At 47.8% G+C, this 23,889-nt stretch overlaps 2 protein-coding genes across 3 annotated transcripts in view; one reads left to right on the top strand and one right to left on the bottom strand.

Annotated features, from left to right (window-relative positions):
• Positions 1 to 8,313, bottom strand: SELENOM (selenoprotein M). Its single transcript, XM_060249668.1, has 5 exons — positions 8,016 to 8,313; positions 4,222 to 4,257; positions 2,894 to 2,928; positions 1,758 to 1,836; positions 1 to 1,125 (listed from the first exon to the last, which is right to left on the bottom strand). Exons 1-5 carry the CDS (start codon positions 8,136 to 8,138, stop codon positions 931 to 933), a joined length of 468 nt encoding a protein of 155 aa, XP_060105651.1. The 5' UTR covers positions 8,139 to 8,313; the 3' UTR covers positions 1 to 930.
• Positions 8,314 to 18,906: 10,593 nt separating this feature from the next.
• INPP5J (inositol polyphosphate-5-phosphatase J) overlaps positions 18,907 to 23,889 on the top strand; it is a 59,312-nt gene continuing 54,329 nt past the window's right edge. Inside the window, exon 1 of one of the 2 annotated variants that reach the window (XM_060249226.1) lies at positions 18,907 to 19,263. In XM_060249226.1, coding sequence (XP_060105209.1) covers positions 19,216 to 19,263 — 48 coding nt within the window. In that variant the 5' untranslated portion in view covers positions 18,907 to 19,215. Of the gene's footprint in view, positions 19,264 to 21,435; positions 21,585 to 23,889 lie in introns of those variants that run through there. The other variant, XM_060249225.1, reaches the window with a different exon arrangement.

The raw sequence follows: 23,889 nt of genomic DNA, 5'->3' as shown, positions 1-23,889 counted from the left end.
TGCAGAGGATGTAGGAGGCTTTACTGTTTTAGGCACACCTGATGAGATTTTTTGAGGGTTGTGCTGCATGTTTCCCCGCATGCCGTGCTCCAGAGGCTGATGGGACACTGCTATCCACCCTCAGCACCAAGAACTTTCAGCAGAGGGCTTCATCCTGTCCCATACAGCTGGGGCATTGCCGCAGGAAATTAAAAACACACGTACACACCAAAAAATGCAGCAGCTTTCTCAGCCCCAGGAAGGAAAGGTGGTCCACACATTGCAATTACAACAGACGGAAGCCAGAGTGACAGAACTGTTGTCTCGCAAAAGTTGTTAATTGCCAGGTTCAGCATCGTTTGCAAGAAAAGAAATGTGGTTGCTGCAACTTTGCTTGCAGAGGTCTGGCTTGCCTCCAGGGACACAGCGAGATGACTTACCCCCACGCTAGAACAGAGGCACTGCTTTTCCAGACAGCTCCATTGCACCTTCCCTAGACTAGACAACAGGCAGGAAGCCAGGGCTGTGTGTACTCTGCGCCCACACACCGAAGAGCCACAGTCTGTAACAATGAAGAGGCAGATTGCATGACCGGTATGAATTATGCAAGTGTGCACATACTCATTTTGCACACAACCATCTGCCATTCTTACTGCTTGCAGGAAAGAGCCAAGCGCTAATGCCCATGCTCTAAATGTTAGGAAAGTCATTGAGGAAGCTTTGGAGAGTTCAGCCAGAAGTGACTTTGTAACCAAAAAGGGCAAGATGCTTGAATCCTACAGCCGTTCTCACTGGCTTTGGATCTTCTCCCATAGAGTCAGCAGATAAAACTGCACTGTATGTACCACAACAGCTTCCTGGTCTGTGCACACTGGTTCATCTACACATCTGGAATGCTGGCATTCTTCCAAATGCTGACATCCACCCCTGAGGTTGTCATAAACAGCAGGTCTAGAGGTCTTCTGCACCACCCTTGCTCTTTGTCAGAGGGTCCTTCTTAGCCTCTTCTGAAGTGGGCAGGGGCCGGGCAGGGGCCAGCTGGAACTCCCCCGGTACTGGTGAGTCGGGAGACTCCTTCCGGTAGAACCCCAAGTTCTGCACAAGCCGGTTGATCTCTTCCCGGGTCATGTCGCTCAATGGAATTCTCTACAAAATAAACCCAGATCAGAGTTCTCTCTGAACCTTCCACAGGCCCATGGTATGACTGGATCTGCCTTCTGATGGTCTGCACAGCACTTCAGCTTATAAAATGCCACCTCCCCACCCCTATCTGTTACCCAGTGAGGGAGACTACCCCCATCTCAGCAATGAACAAATTTAGAATTTCTCTCATTTCCATAGTTCTGGGTGTGGGGTTTTTTTTACTAGCCTTCTGCCTAATCAAAGGGGGGGGGGGCTTGAACAGGTAACTGATGGCTTCAAGTCAAAGCAATTTTTAAAATCTGAAAAGCAATACATAAATCTTTAAAATAAGTGACAAGCCCTATGGTTTTAGTAAGGGTCCCTGGCACTTGCACCACACATTTGCAACTTAGAACCAGAAAGAAAGAAAGAAAGAAAGAAACTGGAATACTGGAAAGGACCTGAAATTTGCAACCAGCGCAAGACAAATGTAGTAAACTCCCCACCACCATTTACTATTAGTCTTTGTTTTTTAAACGTCAATCTTGCCTTCCATCAACCATCCTTTAAGCTAAAAAGCCCCATCTGGCATGTTCCAGACTACAGCAGGAGAGCAGCATGGGATTCCAAGCCTCCATCCCACTGTTTGTTCTCACCTCCAACTCTTGGTACTTGAAGTTCAGCAGCACAAGTTCAGGGTCAGCTCCAGGGAGGTGCTTCATCTCAAGGTTGTGGCTAGGAGAGGCTTGTTAAGGAGCCTGCCTGGCAGGGCTCGGTTCGCAGAGCGCACACACGGGTACATCCATGCCAATTCGTGCACAGATTTTAATTAACTGGAGGGTTTGATGAACAATTTCCATGCCTGGAGAAAGTTAGATGTTTGCTCAAGGACAAGCCAGGCATGTTCTGCTTGGAGGAAGATCCATTAATCAAAGTATGTGGCTCCCCACCTTTCCCCAGGCACCCCACTGTACAAATCTGGTGGACAACAGAGAATGTCTCTACTGGATGAGAGCCAGCATAATGCAGTGGTCTCAGAGTAGGATCTGGAAGACCCACCAGGTTTGAATCCTCACTCTGCCAGGGAAGCTCACTTGGTGACCCTGGGCCAGTCTCTCTCTCTCTGTCTAGCCTACCTCAGTGTTGCTGTGGAGAAAATACAGAGAAAGGAATACTCTATGCTGATAGATCCAGGTGGGCAGCCATATTGGTATGAAGCAGAGAACAAAGTTAAGTCCAGTGTTACCTGTAAGACCAACAAAGTTGTACTCAAGGTATGAGCTTTCGTGTACAGGCACACTTCCTTGAATAAAACTTTCTTGGTCTTAAAGGTGCCACTGGACTCTAACTTTGTAATGCTATAAGCTTCCTGGGGTCCCTACTTGGGAGTAAAGCAGGGTGGACATCTACATAAATGCATGTTCAAAATGTGTGTCTTTAGGCACAGAGCAACTGTCCTTGGTCTGTATTACTGATTTGACTGTAGTTAACTCTTACAGTTTGGGGTGGGAGATGCCAAACCCATACCTCTCCACCCTTGTCGCTTTCTGTGGCACTGCTCCAATCTGTCACACTTACTCACGTGTCAAAGCAAAGCTGTGTTCTTGCACAGAGGGAGAATCTATTGGTTCCAGAGTTAATACTGACCAACTGGCTTCTCTGTCGCCAAAGTGGCTCTGTGGTCTCTCCAATGTGCTGAAACATCTTGGCTGCCAACCAAAGCCAGATCAGGGGACCCCAGCGAAGAATACAGTTCCCCATCCCTTACCAGAATGGAGTATGGGAAGGATACTAGAGAGGGAGATCCTCCATGATGAAGGCCTTCACCTAGGAGAAAGGGAAGAGGAAGCAAAAATCATATCCACTGCGGCCATCCTCTCTGCTGGTATTTATACAACCACTATATAAATGCCCTTTATAGAGCTTTAAAAGTAAGGACTGTTTTGTGCCCCTAATGAACTTACAGTCTCAGCTTCAACAGCTTGGGGAAAAAATGGGAAGGGTAACCAACACAAGGGCAGAGTGGGAGAGACTCAAGAAACCAGTAACAAGAAAGAGGAACAAGCAAGAGACTTCGGGGGCAAGTGAGGAAGGGAAAAGTTCAAAAACAAAGGCACCAATGGGGGAGGGGAAGGACAGAGAAGGCAAGGTGAGCAGTTGCTGCAAGCAAGCAGAAGTTTGTGTCTGTGTGAAGGTGGAAGTGCATTTATTTCTTTATTTTTATATTGGGCAGGCCCAGGGCAGGTTACAACAAGCATTAGATACAAAATCCACTCTCTCAAATATCCCATTATTAACAATAGTAACAATGCAAGAGAAAAGGCAACAGAGAAGAAAGCTAAGGGAGGGAATGGTCAGAACACTAACCAATTCTTTGGGCAAAGGAGACTCTTGGGAAGGACCTGTGTCGCCCACAGAAAAGTGCCTTGACTAGGAGACAGAGCTAAAGGGGAGATGGGAGAATCAAAGACAGCCATGACTTCATGCTAGATGAACAGGATAGAGTGCCACATTGGCAGCAGATAAGGAGAAGGGTCTTCAAAATGCATCTGGGCAAAAGGTTGCAGCATCCCAGGCTGGCCTTGGGGGGAAGGCGTTGCTTCTATTGCCTTAATAGAGCACAATGCACAGGTAGTGGCATTAATTATGCCTGACTATAATTTAAGTTTAATGTGGATCACATTGCAGCCAACTTTGGTGTGAACTGAAAGACGTGCAGGTCTTTTCTTCCTCTGCTCTTGGCCTCCTTGTGTGGAGATGTTGGGAGAATGAGAAAGGCTACTTCTTATGAGCATTGAAGCAGCCATTTCAATTGCTCAGAGCACTTCTCTCAGTCTGACAGGATTGCTGTGGGGATAAAATGAGGAAGGGCAAGCTGAATATGCCATTCTAATGTCTCTGCAGGAAGGGTGAGATGAAAATTGTCCAGTCAGATAGGACAGCATTATCACCTCTGTAGTGAGGCGGGGGGGAGCTAACCTGCCAAAGGCCACCAACTACTGAATTCACAGGCTGAGGAAAGGTCTGATCTGGGGACTTTCCTGCTTATACTTCTTCACCTAGCCACTAGATTGCACTCGCTCTCAAGCTGAACCACCAAGAAGCTTAAGCAATGCTTACCTCTTTCAAGCGGTTCAATCGTCATCCTCCACAAGACTGTGAAAGAGCAGAACACATAATCAAAGTGAGGCATGTGTATACCTTCTAACATACAGAGACACACCAGAAGCCAGCCAGTTCATGCACAAGTTATCTCCTTTTCTGACTCTGTTGAACGGGTTCCACTTCAGCAGGTGTTTCAATGCACCCTGTGAAATATAGTCCTCAATGTGACAGACACTACAAGGACTTTTATTTCTCAGAGGGCACTGAGGAGTCTGAATCAGTGTCCAACACATGTTGGGTGGGGGAAAGAAGAGGAAAGATGCCTTTCCCTGCTCCCAATCCTCCTTGAAGAAGCTCCAGGGAACAGAATGAAATCCATAACATTCCCAATTTTGTTATCATGTCTACTTTCAGTCAACTTGTTTCTAAACTACAAAGAATGAACACTCCCTCCCTGTTCAATTTCATGACCAAAGTAAAAGAAACACCTAAAAATGAAAATCTGCTTTCTGCATTTTACGGTAATTTAACAAAGGACCGTCTTATCCAACCATCTGTTTTTAATAATCACTCAGCATTTGCCTCTAGAGCAAGGCTTTTTTTGTAGCAGGAACTCCTTTGCATATTTGGCCACACACCTCTGATGTAGACAATCCTCCTGGAGCTTACAGTACGCCCTGTAAGCTCCTGGAGGATTGGAGACACTAGGGTTGTGTGGCCTAATATGCAAAGGAGTTCCTGCTACAAAAAAAGCCCTGTCCTTCCAATGTTGCTCTTTCTCCTCAGCACCTGTAATTCAGAGGTGTACTGCTTCTGTGTATGAACTTTCTGTTTCATCTTTATGGCTAATAGTAGTAGACTGACACATGGTGATTCTCTATGAAATTGTCTAATATTTTTTTAAAAGCAGTCTAAGCCAGGAACCGTCAATATATCTTCTGTAGTGAAGTTCATAAATTCTGCACTGTATGTGGAATCCCCTTTTGTCTGCTGTGGTCCCACAGCCAATAAATTTCATGGTGTGATGCCAAGTGCGTATATTAAGAGTGCAGAAGAAATAAGCTCCCTCTTTTCACACTGTCCATAGCTTTGCAACCTCTGTTCAGAGCTCTCTTTTGTTTCTACACTAAATTCTTCAGAGCCGCCTCTCCAAATCCAATCTCAGGTCTTCAGTTAACATACCATAAACACTGACTGGTGAGGCATCCCCACATCATGCCAGAGACAGACTGCAGCCTACTTAGGAGCTCTCCAGGGGAGATCAGACCTAGGCATTCAATAAGCAACACTTGGTTTGATATTACTAATGGATCTTCTGGTCAACGGGTGCATTCAGGCTGATACTGATTTTGCACTAGGCTTGTTCCGGGTGGAGAGCCCTTTTCCTCCCAACGCTTCTCTCCATTTTCACACAAGCTGCTGTGAAGCGGCAAGTTGGTGCGCCGCTTTCCTGCAGCAAGCAAGATCCTCTTACAAGCAGTTTCTGCTTGCCGGGGAAAAGCAGCGCGTCAACTCACAGCTCCGCAGCAACTTGTGCGAAAATGGAGAGAAGCACGGAGGGCAAAAGTGCTCTCCATCTGGAAGAAGCCCTAGTGCAAAATTGGGCTGAGTTTATTGAGAGATTACCTTTGATTGTTTATTGAAATAAGATTAAACTGAGAGAAAATGTAAAGATTTAAATATTGTCAAAAGTTTTGGGTGTTATTGAGATAGGCCCAACTGATATTATCTATCATCTTTTAGGTAATGAAATAAATAAATAAAAATTACTTGAATTGGGTTCTTTTTGTGGTCAGGGAATAACATACTGGGACTTCCTTCTGCACAAGCCTGATGGAAATTACGGTATTTCTGTAGAGTCTGTGCTGGAGAACTTCCCAGCAGATTAAACACTACATTCACTGACTGGATTGTGTTCAAGCCCCAGATTATGTCAAGCCAATCTTATCACCTTGCTTGGGGTTTCTTGCCATTTCTCTACCATGCAATTCTTTGCTGCAATCTCCAGCAATCCTACACCCCTCTGTCATTGCCGAACATGACTGAGTCTTGCAAAACAGTTACAGTGCCCAACACAACTTTCTCTATCTGACATCCTTTGAGGTCGCCACCAGCCCAGACTGCTGGTAGATATTCCAAGGTCGCCAGTGGCAGTTAATAGACCTAACCAAGCAAAACACACTGATACACTGCCACTGCAACAAAACAGGTAACTTATGGGGCCAGTCCTGCTTTACAGGATGCAGGAAACTGTTATTTATAGCAACAGCCACTTTTTTAAAAATCTGAAATTGGAAAGGGATTGAGGCAAATCAAAACATGCTGGATATATTTCCAGCCCCGCTTTATCTTTGGAGGTTTTGCATTTTGTTTTACTGCAGAGTTTCAATTCCCAAGCTACACCCTTGTGTCCCCCTTATGTCCGCTCTGATTCTTTGTGCCCATTCTCAGGGTCCGTATATTCTAACCAATCCCAATCCATCTTGCATGCCCACTTTGGCTTCTACATGGTGTCAGAACTCTTACACTCATTCCTGAAAGGTGGTGGAAAGTGCCATCAAGTCACGGCTGATTTATGGCAACTCCAAAGGTTTTTTGAGACAACAGTTGGAGAGGGGTTAGCCATTGGCTGCCTCTGCATAGTGGCCCTAGATTTTCTTGGAAGTCTCCCATCCAAGTACAAACAAGGCCTGGCCCTGCTTAGCTTCCAAGAACCTGACATGATTAGGAGAGCCTGGGCCATCCAGGTCTGGGCATTCCTTAGGATCTCATTTCCAAGAGGACCACCTACCCTGCTGTTCCAAGACAGACAGCAGACTCAGGCAAGGAATGGTGTGTTTGCTTGTGTAACTCTTATGTGGATGCCACTGTATTAGCAGCAGCAGCAGCAGAGGGGGGTTGGGGAGAAGGGATGAGGAGATGCTACATTCACAGGAAAGAGACCATTTACTATACTCCCAAGAAGTATTATTATTGCTGATTTACTAAGTACCAAAACAACATTTTTAAAGCTTCTCAAGGACCCCATTTAGATACCAGTGCTTTCCCAAAATGGATCTAACCAATTTGAGCCAGAAGAAGAAAATGTTATATACATGGCTTTAATAAATAAATGGGGGGGCCTAATCAAATGAGAACCACAGCGAAAGGGTAATTCCTCATCCTCTGAGCTTTACCTATAATCCTGATGTGGTATATTTATATGCCCCCCTCCAGCAATTATTAAATACGCCTTCCGTGCACGGAAACAGTGTATCTCTGAATACAGTATGGCAGATATAAGCTACAGCTGGAAGTGAAGATTCTCTTTCCAGAAAGAGGGGTTGGGCGGCGTCTGGCCCGTCGGCCTGAGCCAGCTGGCTGTTTCTCACGCGGCCCTGATCTGCACTTTCTTTATTGCACACTCAGGTCTTCCAGAGGCTCAAACGCGACTACAGATTTCTTCTTCCATTATCTGCTCACGGCCTTGAAAGGAACAAGACCTGGACTAGTGTGTTTTCTCTAGGCTGGGGATGGGAGCTTCGCTGACTCTGAGCCAAGTGCAACCCTTACCCGGCCCACCCTGACCCCCGCACGCCGCCCCTAACTCGGGAGCCTCTCCCCCAATCGGAGGGAGGGGGCATCACGAGGGCAGGAAAGGCCCTCTGTACGTGCTCCTTGGCGACTGCATCGCCGCAGCCGCCTTCCTCCCTCCATCCACCGGGGTGGCTGGCTCCTCTCGGCTTCCACTTCCCGAGGCTCCAGCCAGCCTCCGGGAGGCGCCAAGTGCGCGACGGCCGGGGTTGCGTCGGGCTGCCAGCCGGCCTTACCTCCACTTTGCCCCGCGCCAGTCCCTGCAGGCGGCTCCGGTTGATTTCCACGCTCCGCACCGGCCCCCACAGGAGGAACAAGAGCAGCGGCGGACTCAGGAGCCACAAGCGCAGCCGCCCCATCGGAGCCACTCCAGGCCGGCCGGGAAGGAAGGGCGCGCAACCAGACCGTCTTTCCTCCTTTCCGCCAAAGCCGCCTCTTTGGAGAGCCGCTGCCACGTCAGATCGGGCGGGGCCCCCACGAAGGAAGGAAGGACGGAAGGAAAGAAGGAGGGCCCAGGCGGCCCAGCCACGCCGCGTGGACGAGGGAGGAGCCGGGAGGTGCAGCGACGTCGTGGCCGGCGGGCCGGGCTGCCTGGAGAGGGTCATCCCTTTGGGAACTGCCGCCGAAGCCTTGCGAGTGTGACCGGCAAAGGGAAGGGCTGGTGCCGGTTACTCCGCACTCAATGCGCCCGGGCTGAGCTGCCCTGGACGGCGTCGCAGCAACTTTGGATGTTTCTGCCCACGCCGAATGGGCAAGAGACGACCGGGCTCTCTAGCTACTACTGGGCAGGGTGTGTGCGGTGCAGTAGCGCGCAACGCTGAATGTATGAGGTTTCTGGGCTCCAGACTGGCGCCTTTGAGCAAGTGGCTCTTTCTCTGTTTTTCTGTGCATGCCCAGATACTTGGGAATGAGGAAAAGTTATGCCATGCGTAACCAGATCTTTCCTTCTGGGTGATTCCCCTCCCCCTCCCCCTCCATATCTCCCCTTGGAAGTTAACATACATTGAACTGAGCATTCAAGAGGGCCACAGACACCGCTAGGTGAGAGAGCAGGGCTTGTGGGACATACCCATTGTTCATTCTGATCCATATTGGGGGAAGGTGCAATGCCGACACCCCAGAGCTTCAGTCATCAAGCAGTCATTTAGCTTTCTCTCTCTGGGTCATGAATGGTTCAGAACTGGGACTAAAGTTCATTTGCATCTTAACAGAAACACAGCACCCTATGGAAATGTTCATTTAAAAAAAATCAACTCTGAAGCTGACCACAGCCTGCGAGGCATAATAGTTGAGCAGCCAGAGAGTTGGGGTAGCAGCCAGATCATCACAGGTGGATCCAAAACACTGGGTGGAACATGGGTATGCAAATAGAGCGCAAGCAGCAATCACAGTAGATTTATCATAGAAGAAGCTTTCATGGATCTTGAAAGGATTTGCTCAGTTGCTGCCAATTCCACACTAGATCTTTAATCCTGGCTCAGCCCTGTCCCCAAACTGATTTTCTACACTATAATCATAAACTCGTAGAGTTGATTTCTATGATTCTATGACACCTTTGGCAGGCTCAGCAGCCTTTTATACGTAGGAGCCAAACCGCATCAAAATCCTGAGCAAGAGATCAACCAAGAGCCAGTATGAAGAAGCCCTTTTGCCAAACAGAATATACATTAACATTTTCTGGAGATTGCACAATGGTTGTGGTGTCCTTTGTTAGGAGGTATCACTCATAAAATCTCACAGTAATACATACACTCAGGAGCACCTGGCATGATTGTTTTAGTGCCCTGGCATAAATCTGGGCACAGTTTGCACTTGGATTATTGTCACTGGTTTGCCTCTGTTCTTTCCCTTTCTGCAAAACATAAGCTGTTTTGTCCCATAAATTTTTTTGCCTGCCATTCCCTTCACCTACTGGCTGTGCCAGCATTGCCTCTCCCCCACTCTTGCTTGGCTGGAGCTCCAGGTTGCAGAGCCCTGCCGGGTGGCACGTTAACACACACAGACAACCCCCCTCCCCATCCCTGGTGGTCCCTGCTAGCTGGCAGCCTCCCTAGATCCACCCTCTTCACTTTCGTGATGCTTGCCCAAAAGCAGGGCTTTTTTTGAGCAGGAACACACAGGAAGGCAGTTCCAGCTGGCTTGGCATTGGGGTGTGTGGCCTAATATGCAAATAAGTTCCTGACGGGCTTTTCCCACAAAAGCCCTGTGTGACACAATGGTGATGTCAGGGTGTGTGGCTTAATATGCAAATAAGTTCCTGCTGGACTTTTTCTGCAAAAAAGTCCTTCCAGTTCCTGTCTCTAATCTTCATTTTCATGTGTAATTTATATAGCTCAGGGCAGGGTGTGCCTGTGCGACATTCTGAGGTTTTGCTGGTGCTGGGAAGGGAGCAGCTGCACCCTTTGTGCTTTAAGGATCCATTTTGGGAAGCACAGCCTTGTCCTGTGTCTGCTATCTTGGGCAGTACAGAAAGCAGCTGGGCCTGTACAATTCCTGAGTTTTTTCTTCTGATCCTCTCCTCTGGGCCCCTTCACCTGGCACCAGAGAGCCCACCAGGCACAGCTGGCAACCCTAACAGGGCACAGCTGTGTGCATGATGACAATTGGCTGCCTGTCCTTGCCTGTCCTGCATCATCTCTAATCACAGGTGCTGTCCGTGGGAGGGAAACGCAAACAGCCAGATGAGGCTGTTGTTCTGGCTGGCCTCAGGTGGTCTGATGATTCCTCCAGGACTCACTTTTCCTCAACACTGACTTGAAAAACAGAACTGCTGCTGGGTCTCTTGTGATGTGTGCAGGTGTCTGCTCCCGAGAGGTGCACCACTGCTGGAGCCATGCACCCCGAAGGAAGGTCACGATGCGTGATGTAACTAGGCATTTCTCCATGTGGGAATGTGTCTGCATCCTGAAACAGAGCAGAGTGGGCCAAAGGGACCGGTGCTTCCTTTGAAACCTGGACTGTTGTTGCAGAGTGCCTGAGCAAGTGGAAAACTGGCATTTCGTTTACTATCAGCTAGCCAGTACTTTATTGGTCTGATCAGTAGCTGGGTCCCGTTAAGGTCAAGTGACATTTGGAACTGGATCTCCCAATGTGAATTTATTTTCAACCTTAACAGACCAGCCATGGGAGAAGGGATTTGGATATGGCCATGGTGCATGGTGAGGGAGGGGCAATTCCTTGAATTGTGCATTTTCCCTGGCCAGCCCACAAAACTGAATCAGATTGGTGGTTTATTTATTTATTATTTATTTATTTTATTGGATTTATATCCCGCCCTCCCCGCCGAAGCAGGCTCAGGGCGGCTTACAATAATAAAAATGTGTACAGATATTGAGCATTAACTAATTAAAACCTTAAAACAGTATAACAATTAAAACATATTAAAACAATTTGGTGCTAATGGTAGATTCCAATAACTTCAGTCTTCTTGAGTATCCTCATATGTAGCTGTCAATTAAAAGCAAGTTGAAATAAAGCTGTCTTGCAAGCCTTGCAGAACTGGACAAGGTCCCGCAAGACTCTTACTTCTTCCGGAAGTTGGTTCCACCAATAGGGGGTCGCTATAGAGAAGGCTGTCTGCCCAGTGGTCTTCAGTCTTGCCTCCCTTGGCACAGGGATCGATAACAGGTTCTGTAACCCAGATCTGAGTACCCTCTGGGGAACATATGGGAAGAGACGGTCCCTAAGGTAGACAGGTCCTCGGCCATATATCAAAGTCAATATTGCCTGCTTTGACTGACAGTTCTCTGGGACCTGCATCACAGGTCTTTCACATCACCTTTTTCTTTTCTAACGGGAGATGCCAGGGACTGAACTGGAGACCTGCATGCAAAGCAGATACTAAGCCACAGCCCCTCCCCCTATCACCAGGGCTTTTTTGTAGAAAAAGCCGAGCAGGAACTCATTTGTATATTAGGCCACACCCCTGACACCAAGCCAGCCAGAACTGCATTCCTGTGTGTTCCTGCTAAAAAAAAAGTCCTACTTAACACCATTCCCCGGGTTGCAATTAACCCCACTGAAGAAGACAGTGATGGGGTGCTTGTCTTCTTTCCCTACCAGAGCTGATTGCAGCTGGGAGGGGGGACATTTAGATCAGGAAAACAGGGGAGTTGACTTCTCCTGTGCTCAGCAGTTCCAGTCCTCCAAATTGAACCTCCCAGCTGTTTTTAGGCTCAAAGACAAAGGGGTGCACTTTTGAATGTCCAGTGTAACTCAGTTTGATTATTATTCAATAACTACGTTTATGGGGCAGAAACAATAGCTGGGGTGTTCTGTCAAGCTCCTACCCTTATCTGCAGTATTTTGCTGGGTGCTCCGTCAGTATCACATTGGTCTCCACCCCAACCCTCCAGGTTCTTCTCTTGGCTTGCCAGCCCCTGTTCCCTTACACGCTCCCCCCCCCCAGCTCCATCCCATCCTCTTCTGATTCTTCTCACGTTCCACCTCTGCTGGTTTCCTCCATGAGCCTTCTAAGTGGGCCACAGCTCTTGAAACCCGAAGTTGGCCAGTTGGCGCTCATGTTGCTGTGTCAAGAATAATGACATGGTTGGCCTTCATCAAGGAAGAACGCTAAACTTCTAATAATAACAACGTAGATAATAATAAACACTAAAGGACTCCTGGCTTTTCAACAGCGAATGAATGAGTCACAGCAATTGTGGGTAAATTTAAAAGCGGGAAGAGAGTCGTGAGTCAGATGGAGATGCAGGGCCCGCTGAACGTGCCCTGTCAAGCAGTGTCGTGCGAGGGTGTCTCAACAGGGGGCGCTTTCCCCTCTGAGTCACCGTTCATTCCTGCACATTGTGAAAGGACTCTGCAAATCTACAAGCAGGAGGGTGGGTGACTGTGCGGGCTTTATCTTCTGGTTAAGTCCCAGTGAGCTGGAATGTTTAAAGTCTTGCACTATATGAGAGTACACCATAATGGTTGTTTTATACAGTTGGCAGGATCCAATAGAAAAGCTTTTCTTGACCTCACCTTGTACTACTTCAAACACAAGCAAGAGGTGCTATATTTAAATTCCTGCACCACTTTGAAACTCCCTTTTTTTTTGCTGTTTGTAACTTGTTTAACTAGGGTATTCCAGACTAGCCTGATCTCATCAGAAGCTAAGCAGGGTTAGCATTTGGATGGGAGACCTCCAAGGAATTCCAGGGTCATGATGCGAAGGCAGGCAATGGCAAACCACCTCTGAAATGCCTCTTGCCTTGAAACCCCTACATGGTCACACAAGTCAGCCGGCTTGATTGCAATTTTGTAAAACCTGCCTTATTTACATGCTTGGGTTTTTAAAATATATATATATATATATCCCATGTTTCTCACTGACTGGGGACCCAAAGCATCTTTTCACATCATCATCAGTGTTCCCTCTAAGCTGAGTTAGTTTGAGTTAGTTCACAGATTTTTAGCCTCCGCTCACATATTTTTGTCTTAGTTCAGGAAAAATGGCCCCAGAGCACAATAATTTATGTGGTAGCTCACAACTTTAATGCCAGAAACTCACAAAGTAGAATTTTTGCTCACAAGACTCTGCAGTTTAGAGGGAATATTGATCGCCACGCCCTCCTGATAATCTTTGCAAAAAAACCTTGAGAGGTTAAGCAATAGGGACACCCAAAGTCACCTGCTGAGCTTCCAGGTCAGAGTAGGAGATTCAAACCTGGTCATCCCAGGTCCTGTTCTGAGACTCTGACCACTATGCTACACCACCTTGAACACGTGCACTGCTCTGAACTGGAAGGAGGAAGGATGTCTAATAATAGCTTGTTGTGGGAAACAACTTGTTCTTTTAATCTGTTTAAAACATTTTCACTCTTTTGCATACTAAGCCACTGCCCACTCTATATAACATAGGACAGTTCATTGCATTCCATGCCATTGTCTGAGAAAGTGTGCGTGCACACAAAAGCTTTATACCTTGAATAAAACTTTGTTAGACTTAAAGGTGCCACTGGACTCCAACTTTGTTCTGTTGCTTCAGATTAACATGACTGCCCACCTGCAAACAGCTTGTTGTGATCGTTAACTTTGCTAGGATTGTTCCTACTCCTTGGACTGCTAAAGTTACTCTCTCCTTGAGGGGTTGTGTAACTTGTAGTACAAACAAGCTGGACGCTGCCAGCCCCCAAACAACCCTCAAGTATTTTTGCAGAATGCACATACAATTCCAAGAAAAACCAAAAAGCAAAGCAAAATGGCTCTGACAAGATGATGGGCATTGATCATTCCTACAAAGGCTCCTGGGGTTTTGTAATAAACCAGTCAAGGATGATCCAGAAGAATGACTGGTGCAAAAAACCAGAGGGCAAAGGTGGAGGGGAGTCCTCTGATTTATGGATATGCAATAAAGAAGCCGTCCATTACATGCAGTCCTTTAGCGAACCAAAGATGGAAACCTTTTGATAGCAGCCTCAGCCCCAGGTCAGGAGCCCTGAGGTTCATGCACTACAAGCATCTGAAACTGCTTGGACCTATCTAGTCTGATAATGTTTATTTGGCAGCAGCTTTCCAGGTAGAAAGCCGTCTTCTCCTGAAACACTTGTTTATTCCTTTCAGCTGGAAATGCCAGGGGTTCATCTTGGACCTTCTGCATGCAAAACAATTGCTCTGTCACTAAGCCGTGGCCCTTCCTCTGGAGTGAGTTATCACATTCTTTGATTCCAGAATATATAATTTGGAATCATTGTATTCCCATGCAATCATATAATGATGGTTAATTTATTTTTTTAACTTCCAAGAGCTCTTTTTACAACCGTGCAACTAGTGCAGATAACATGCAGTACAAAGTGTGATTTTATTGTCCAGCACATACCCATGGAAAGAATATGACCCCTTCAGCGGCAGGTATCATCTCTGGCCTCCTGGGTTCAAAGGGCAACTTTCTGGCACTGAGCAGTATCAGAAAGTGAAGGTCTGTGGGCTGATGGGTGTGTTTCTCCAGCATCAATTGTTCTCTGCTCACAGAAAGATAGGAGTTGGATTCTAGCTAAGCTTTCTGTTAGGTGTGCAGGGAAAACGTGAGACAGTATTTAAACATGCTACTCTCAAGTGCCACAACACTAAGAGGGCTGTACTACATGTTTTTGTGGCCATGCGATCTGGGTCTTAATCCTTCTTGTTCCTGCCTGGAGAGGGATTCTGGGAAGCCTGAAGATTTGCACATGGGTTAATGAGGTCTCATCTATGGGGTTGCAGCATGGACTGTGCTGCTCCATAGTGTGAGGGGGAGGGGAGGATCATATTCCTGAATACACCTCAAATTTAAAGGCACCTTCCACCTACTAACAGAAAGATCAAAGTCAGCATGGATGGTGTAATGGGGTGAGAGTTAACCAAATGCCCAAATGCAAATCCTCATGATGCCATCAAGCAAACTGGCTGACCTGTGGATAATTATTCTCTCTCAGCTTTAATTATTTCACAGGGTCGTTACTGTGAGGATAAAATGAAGAAGCACAGAACAATGTATCCTGCCTAAGGTTGCCCGCTGACCAGGAGGGGGGAAATGCCCTGTCCCTATTATGGAGTTATAATGTATGGAAATGGGCAGCTGAAATTTCATGATATGAAGGTAAATAACATCCTATTAAGCCTCTGTTAGAGGGGCAGGATATTTCCCCTCCAGGCCAGTTGGAAGCCCTGATGGCCTGGAGGAAGAGTGGCATAAAAATGTACTCAGAGCTGCTGAGAACCAAGCTGGGTCCCCAAGACAAAGATTCCATCTGCCCTCTCCCCATATCACCCTGACCCAAATCAAATATTGTAATTAAACAAATAATCTTCTGATGTTCTGTTCCCATTAACCTGTTGTAATAAAAGAATAATAGAATTCACCTATCTGTCTATCTGTCCATTTATGGCTGGCACAACTCATCACAGAATAAAGGTAGGAGTCCAGTGGCACCAATGTTTATTCAAGTAAAACAAAAGTTTATTCAAGGTAAGAGCTTTCATGTGCAGGTACACTTCCTCAAATGCACACAAAAACTCATACCTTGAATAAACTTTTGTTGGTTTTAAAGGTGCCACTGGACTCAACACTGGGATTCTTGGCCCCAATGTGCATTACTTTGCACTTGGCCACAGAATCCCAGCTGCAAATATAAGTTGATGGGGTGTGAACTGGCAGAGACTGACCAAGAGAAAGATCTTGGGGTCGTGGTAGATAACTCACTGAAAATGTCAAGACAGTGTGTGATTGCAATAAAAAAGGCCAACACCATGCTGGGTATTATTAGGAAGGGAATTGAAAACAAATCAGCCAGTATAATAATGCCCCTGTATAAATCGATGGTGCGGTCTCATTTGGAATACTGTGTGCAATTCTGGTCACTGCACCTCAAAAAGGATATTATAGCATTGGAAAAAGTGCAGAAAAGGGCAACTAGAATGATTACAGGTTTGGAACACTTTCCCTATGAAGAAAGGTTAAAATGCTTGGGGCTCTTTAGCTTGGAGAAACGTCGACTGCAGGGTGACATGATAGAGGTTGACAAGATTATGCATGGGATGGAGAAGGTAGAAAAAGAAGTACTTTTCTCCCTTTCTCACAATACAAGAACTCGTGGGCATTCAATGAAATTGCTGAGCAGTCGGGTTAGAACGGATAAAAGGAGGTACTTCTTCACCCAAAGGGTGATTAACATGTGGAATTCACTGCCACAGGAGGTGGTGGCGGCTACAAGCATAGCCAGCTTCAAGAAGGGGTTAGATAAAAATATGGAGCAGAGGTCCATCAGTGGCTATTAGCCACAGTGTGTGTGTGTATATATATATAAATTTTTGGCCACTGTGTGATACAGAGTGTTGGACTGGATGGGCCATTGGCCTGATCCAACATGGCTTCTCTTATGTTCTTATTTGTTCTGTGGCTTTAGACCAACACAGCTGCCCCTGCCCACCTGGATATACAATAATGATTAACAACCCAGTGCCTGACCTGGGCATTCCAAATACTGTTCCACATGAATAACCACTAAAAACAGATTACTGTTCCATTGCCATGCATGCAAAGGGTGGAGGGCGGAACATCTTTTTACTACCTCTCAGCAGCCCTGAAGGTTCTAAATAGTTTTTATCAGGGCCTTTTTTGTAGAAAAAGCCCAGCAGAAGCTCCTTTGCATATAAGGCCACACACCCTGATGCCAAGCCAGCTGGAACTGTTCCTGTATGTTCCTGCTCAAAAAAAGCCCTGGTTTTAATGATTTTTAAAAGAAGGAATAACCTTAATATGCTTTTTAAATATGCCTTTTAATTTGCAGAAATTATTTACATGGGGAAGAATTTTAAAAATGGGAATCCTTAACCTGCAGCCTGAACTGCTACAATCCACACTACCAGCTAGGACTCTGCCACACTTTGTTCTGTCGCCTGCATGCATACTGCAAGCTGGGCATGAATGACGGCACAGTCTGTTTTACCGTCTGTTACCTCAGGCATGCACTTGCAATGTCACCCTACTCCACCAGAGGGCGGAAATTGCCATCAATGTCTGACCTCTTAGCACCAGGTGGGTAGCTGTATTGGTCTGAAGCAGCAGAACAAAGAGTCCAGTGGCACCGTGCCTTTTTTTTTTTTAAACTTAAAATTTTTTATTTTATAAAAAGCAGTAAACAACAAATTTTGACAAATATATAACTAAGACCTACAAAAGCTCATACCTTAAATAAAACGATGTTAGTCTTCAAGGTAACGCTGGACTCTAAACTTGTTCTACAAACCTCTTAATGGCGTCTGACAAGCTGGGGATTGGTGCATGCTCCTTTGGGGGTGGGCCTGGTCATGCAAAAATCTTAATGTTCCAAAGTTCAATACAGTCTACTCAGGAACAGGGCTTTGACTTGTTGGAGGCTGGTGCAATAGCTAAGTAAGTAAACCTACTTACTCAGCCTCTGGACTAGAGTTGCCAGGTCCTCCCTGGCCACTGGTGGGGGATGGGAGGGTGGGCTTGCCAGATCCAGGGTGGGAAACTCCTAGTGTTTTGCAGCTGGAGTCTGGGGAGATCAGGGACTGGATGTTTAAACAAGAGGAACAGGAGCTGTCTCAGGGCTGTCTTCATAGCACACCCTGCAAATCTTAATAGATAAACTACCACTCTATGGAGCTTCTATCAGGTGGCCAGTATATATAAATGCAAAATCATACTCTTATTCATAAGTAATATCCCCCAGATAATCCCGGATCACTCATTTGCACATATGGGAAAGCACAGCTAGAATGCAACCTATATCTGTTCTATGCCAGACTGCCATGACGCCCCTTCAAAGGGATTCTGGGAAATGTTGTTTGGCGAGGCTAAGGTTTCTAATCTGGAAATTCCCTCACAGCACTATAGTTCCCAGCGTTCCCTGGGATAAAAAAAACAACTCTGAAGCAAATTTAAATGAATGACACAGATATGTCATCAGCCTTTTTTGCATCAAAGGAGAGTAGGTTTTTTTTTCTGGCACCATATGCTTGCCTTCGTTTCTCTTTTGCTTTGTACAGTCCAGACATCTCCACTCCAGCCTACGTTCACTTGCTTGTCAAGTTGTCCCTGCTGCTGTATCTTTCCCAGCATTTTAAATTGCCAGTGATCGCAGGAAAAGCTTTTCATAGCTTGGAGAGAATGATTCTTTATTGCCTGTTAATTTCTGCAGAACAAAAACAGCAGCAGGGGCTGATTAAAGAAGTGGCAACTTCAGACTGTGATGTTGGGACTGAGAGATGTCTGGACCACAGATACTCACCTTTAGTCAGGTATGAGGTGCTTGTATAAAGCACAGTGGCTAAGGTTATTATGAGCTGTGATAGTAGAAAGCCTGGGTCAAATTATTTGCCATGAACTGCTTGGGTGAGCCACATTCTCTCAGCTCCCCATTCCCAGCAATACTAGCCTGCCTTACAGGGCTGATCTAAGGAATACAGTAAAAACAGCATGAGACATATTATATAATGGTAAAAATCCTTATCTTGTGCTTGTTGTATGGAATTGGCTAACAGAAATGGCACAGCCCCCATATATGAGATTTACTTGGGATCCAGGCTGCGGAGAGACATGGCAGCCCACTGGCCTCTTAAGCGGCTTCCATTGCACTTCAGTGCAGGAGCGGAGAGCTTCTCTGCTGATTGGACTGTGCAGGTCAGATCTCTCTGTCTCCCTGCCTGCCATCTCACTTCACCTCTGGCATTGTATTTCCCAAGGCAGGCAGGCATTATAACTAGCTAAACAGGTGCAGATAAGCTCCGGTTTCAGCAACAATATTTAGGACACTTCCGGAACTGATACAACTGGGTAGTTGTCTTGTGTGTTTGTGTTGGGAGGGCACAATATGTGTGCACTCTGGCTTGTTTTGCACAGCACAGACCTCTCCACCCCAGCCTACATTGGCCTACTTGTGAAGCAGCCCCTGCAAAAAGTATCAGGTGGAGCTTTTCTTGGTGTGGAGATAAATGTTATCACCTGCAAATTGCTGCCGTGTGAGCACGGTGCAAAAACAGGTAAGCTGTCTATTGAACAGGCACTGGTGGGTGCGGTTGGGTTTTCTGTCAGGCTTTGGGCCCAAAGATGATGGATGTGTGCTGGGATTTTTTTTTTTTAAAAAGCAGGTGCAGAAGGAATTGGAATTTGGTTTCACTGTTGCTGTTCTTTCATATGCTGATCACAATGTGATAAGGTGACTTTGATGACTCTGCTTGTGAGTCTGTTAGCAGCCATAACTGGGTAGCATCTCCATGTTCAGAGGCAGTAGCTGAAGTCCCAGATCTATGGATATTCAGTAACTTCCCAGCCTTCTGAAGAGAGTTTATAGGATCATTTGATAGAAAGCTTTCTGAAGCAGAATGCTGAACTGCATAGTTCTTGGTCCAAGGCACTCCAGATGAGGTATTCCTATTTTATCTTCATTCTCAAATCTTGTCAGCTCCAGGACTCTTTTGCAAAGCAGACACTAGAAAAGAATATCTTCTTACACAGACATAAACTTACAAAAGTTGTGATTCAGGGCAATCGCAAGGAAAACCTACAGGCAGAAAAATACCTGTGGTTTGCAGTGAAGGTGAGCAATTGGGAGATTTGAAGGAAGGGTAATGCAGCTTGGAAATTTAATGCTTGAGGACAGGGAAAAGAAAGATAACAGGAAAGTTCACCTGCCTGTTTTGCATACACTTGCTTCCCAGGGAAGCAAATTAAACTGGGTGTGCTGAGCCTGACCTGGGAAGGGCACTGGCAGTGGCAACACAGGCTGGGTGAGTATGGGTGTGGGGAAGAACTGGACGGAGAATGCTGTGCTCAGGAGGAGCCGAAACAACGGGCAGGATCCCCCCCCCCCCTGTTTCCGAACAGTGACCTAATTTGGAGTGTGAATAAGAAAGGAGGAAGGCAGAGAGAGAGAGTCATGGGAATCAGCAAAGTTGTGGGGTGCAGGATTCCAGACAGGGTTTTCTTGCGGCAGCTCCCCCACTACTTGGGATAAAGTGGCATTCTTTGGGAGCCAATGTAGGAATGTCTTCCTTTCCCCTCTTCTAAGACGGTCGGTGCTGCATGCAAAGGGATTGTCCTGTTTTATCCTCACAACGGCCTTGTTTGTTTAGAAGGCAGGGAAACAATGCACGGATTCTGCACAGGCTCCAGGAAAGTTTCACCGCCAGCATTTTAAAAACAACTCTTCTGGAATTTTTTTTAAAGAAGTCAGTAACTCTTAATCTTTGTTCTCATTCCCCTTGCGCCTCCCAAGTCTGTCTTTAACATATGCAAATATATCTTGTATCAAATTAAACTGGGTGTGCTGAGCCTGACCTGACCAGCCCTGCAGTGTAGGTCACACCGCCATTATACGCTTTGGCAGAAGCCGGAGCGTTGTTAGAGGCCAAAGGAGTCCGGGAGGCCCAGAGTTCATTCCTTTCTCCTCTGCCAAGGAAGGAAGCTCGGTGACCTTGGGACAATCCTCTTCTCGCTCCGTGTAAACTATGACAGTGCGGTTGTGAGGATAAAATGGAAGGGAGGATGTTGTACGCCACTTTGCCAAAGTGACTTTGGGTCCCCCACTGGGGGAGAAAAAACGCATTTCCAGTATCTCCAGAAAGAATAGAAGCGAGAGCTTTGGCAAGGGTTTCTCTCGCTTCAGGTTTCATACCTGCCCGCAATAGCTCGACCAAGCAGCTCCCTCTTAAAGGGACAGTAGCCCGCTCCTCCTTTGGTGGCTTCTGTCACCCGACTAGGCAGCAGACTCCGCACTACAGGGCGTTTTTTTTAAAACCCACTCCCCTCCCGTGTGGGAATCTGACCACATGCAAAGCTCAGCTTGGGAGGAGGTTTAGGCCTCATTGATTCCGTTTTTGCATAATCAATACTGTTCCCGGTACTTGTGAAGCCCCACCCCCCCATCTCTGTCACTCATCTTCTTCTTGGGGCTCGGCAATTTCCCAGGCGCCGGCATCGCCCACCCAGTCGCGGTCGCCCTTGAGAACTCCACATTTGCCTCTTTCAAAACACATAAAACAAAGCCACCCGCCGAGCTGCTCAGGTGAATCCCGCCCCCCTTCCTCCCCCTGCACGTGGCGCCCAGGCCCTCGCGGGGCCACGTGGGGCCGGGCCGGCTGCTGCGCCTTTAAATCCTCCGGCAGGTTGCAGGGCCCCTGACGTCACGGCTCCTCCGGGCTGCGGGCGGGGGCTCGCCTCGGCGTCCTCGGCCAGGGAAGCCAGCGAGGAAGGAAGGATGGAGCCCGCGCCACCGCCACCGCCGCCCAGCAGCCGCCGCAGGCAGGGGCTGCCCAGGGCCAGAGCAGCCTCTCAGGCCGGGGAGCCGGGCAGCCGCCACAAGGTAACGACGAGCTGCCCTCCCTCCCTCCTTGCAGGTGGGCACCGTGAAGGGCAGGGGGCGGTGCCCGGGGAGGGACGCCGCCCGCCCGATGCTACCCCTCTGAAGGAGAAGGCGGCGGGGCAGGACCTCCCACTCTCCCGGCTTCTCCCAAGGGAGGTGACCGGGCTGGGCTTTCTCCTGGGCAGCCCGGGGGTGGCATGGGGGGGGGGGATGCCCGCCGGTCAGAGAGGGCGCTTCCTCCTCTAGGGCTCCTGGCAGCTGCCTCTCTCACCTGCCCGTGCCAGGTGAATGGGCACAGCCTGCCCCTGCCTGGAGGGTAGAGAGCGGCGGGTGCGTGGCTGGGGTGCTGTGGCCGGGGCACGGGGGACCTGAGCACTTGCATGCATCCCTGCTCCCCGGTCTGTGCGTGTCTGCATGTCGGCGGCTGTGTAGCCGCATAGGGGAGGTGTTGCTCAGAAGCCGCACATTCCACGCCCTCCCACCCCTTCTTGGGGAAGCGAGTCCCCTTTGCCGAGCCACCGACAGGGAGAGCTCCGGAATCGCAGCAGGTGAAGCCGGGGTGGGACAGGCAGGCTGACGGTCGTTCTTGTGACAGCCCAGGGAGGCTGGGGGCCGCGGTTGAACCCCTTTTCTGGATGGGTTTCCCAAATGCCTGCTTCTTCGGGGCAGGATGGGGGGGGGGGAGTCAGCTCTGGCGTTCCTTTGGGGAAGTGCTGAGTTCTCTCTCTTGGCCCAGGATGCCCCTAGGCCTTTCTGATGGGGCAGAATTGTCCCGAGGGCATCCCCTCCCTCCCTCTTCTGTTCAGTGATTATTTCCAGTGCTGTCTCTGCTTGTTGTGGGTAGTAATAATAGTTTTAAGTAGTGCCATCGGTATACATGAAGCTCTTCAGAAGGGCTTGGAATTATTAATTAAAGTATTTATACTCTGCTCTTTTCTGGAATAGAAACCCAAATTGGTTTGCAACGTGATTCTCCCCTCTTCCATTTTGTTTATTCATTGACTTCATTTGCACCCTGTCTTTCTCCTCTATGGGGATCCAAAGAGACTTACGGGGGGGGGGGGCAGAGGGGGGTGCCAAATTGGGTATGGAGTCCATTGCATTCTCTGGGACCATAAGAGAGAATGGCCCATAAAGGGGCATAGTTTTTTAATTTTGCCCCCCCTCAAAAAACATGTTTGTCCGGTCCTGCTTACAGCATTCCCTTCTCTTCTGTTTTATTGCAACAACCCTGTGAGGTAGGTTAAGCTGAAAGTTTCCAACTGATCCAAGGCCTCCCAGCAAACTTCCATAGCAGAATGGGGATTCGAACCTGGGTCTCCCAGACCCAAGTCCAGTTCCCTAACCACTATGCCACATTGACTCTCAAACTAGAAAGGTGTGTGTGTGGAGACTGTGAGGCAGGGATCTCAGGATGGCTGGGCACTCATTGAAAGTGACATGTTGTGTCTCAGCTGCCGTGATGTCTAAGGAATTAGCATTACAGGCATGGCACGTTGTAAGGGAGGCTTTTAAGAAAGAGAGACCGAGAAGTGATTTCATGTAGGTATTCTGAGAGGGTTTCTCTTCTCCCCAGACAGTTGCCAGACAAGCAGCTTGCTCTTGCATGCACTGTTTCCTCTCCATTCTGCCTCCTCCTTCTCTTCCCCATGATCCTTGCATTGCCCTTCTCCCTCCACATCCTCCTTCCTACCCCTGGTAGCGCCATTTGGGCTGCAGCGAAGGCTGTGGACTGTTTCTCAAGTTGCAGCTGGCGCTGTTGAGCCAACACCTCCCCCTGCCTGCTGGTGGCAAAGGCAGCCCGTTGCAGGCTCCATGCCACTGTCCCGCCTCTTCGGAAGGATGCAAAGCAGCCATCAGGCCAAGGTGAACGTCTACCTGGCCAGAAGGTCGGGCTGAACAGGGGTGCAGGGAAAAGAGGTCCCCTAAGGGAACGTCCTCTCATTTGTTGTTGCCAGAATGCCGGTGTTCTCTTTCTACACTGGCATTCTGTGAAAAAGAGGGGAAATGAAGGACACAGAGAAGAGCTGAAAAAGGGGGACTGGGGAGGGAAAATGGTGTCTGCTGTCTCTCCATTTGGACATGCCTTGAACAGATGAGGAAAGTGAGAGGTGAGGCTAAGGTTGCTTTTGCATACAAGCCTAATATTGTGCCTTATTGAGAAGACTTCTCCTGAAGGGACTGAAGAGCAGGGAACCTTGGGGATGCATTTAAAGGATGTATGCCTGGGGAAGGGCTAATAGTTCTTGGATGAACAAATGCAGTATTGAAAATGTCCCTTTAGGGGCTTTCATGGGGGAAGGAA

The sequence above is a fragment of the Heteronotia binoei genome, chromosome 11 (genome assembly GCF_032191835.1).
Source record: "Heteronotia binoei isolate CCM8104 ecotype False Entrance Well chromosome 11, APGP_CSIRO_Hbin_v1, whole genome shotgun sequence".
Taxonomy (NCBI): domain Eukaryota; kingdom Metazoa; phylum Chordata; class Lepidosauria; order Squamata; family Gekkonidae; genus Heteronotia; species Heteronotia binoei.
Note: the sequence above shows the minus strand (reverse complement) of the source record. Positions and strands in the feature narration are given on the sequence as shown.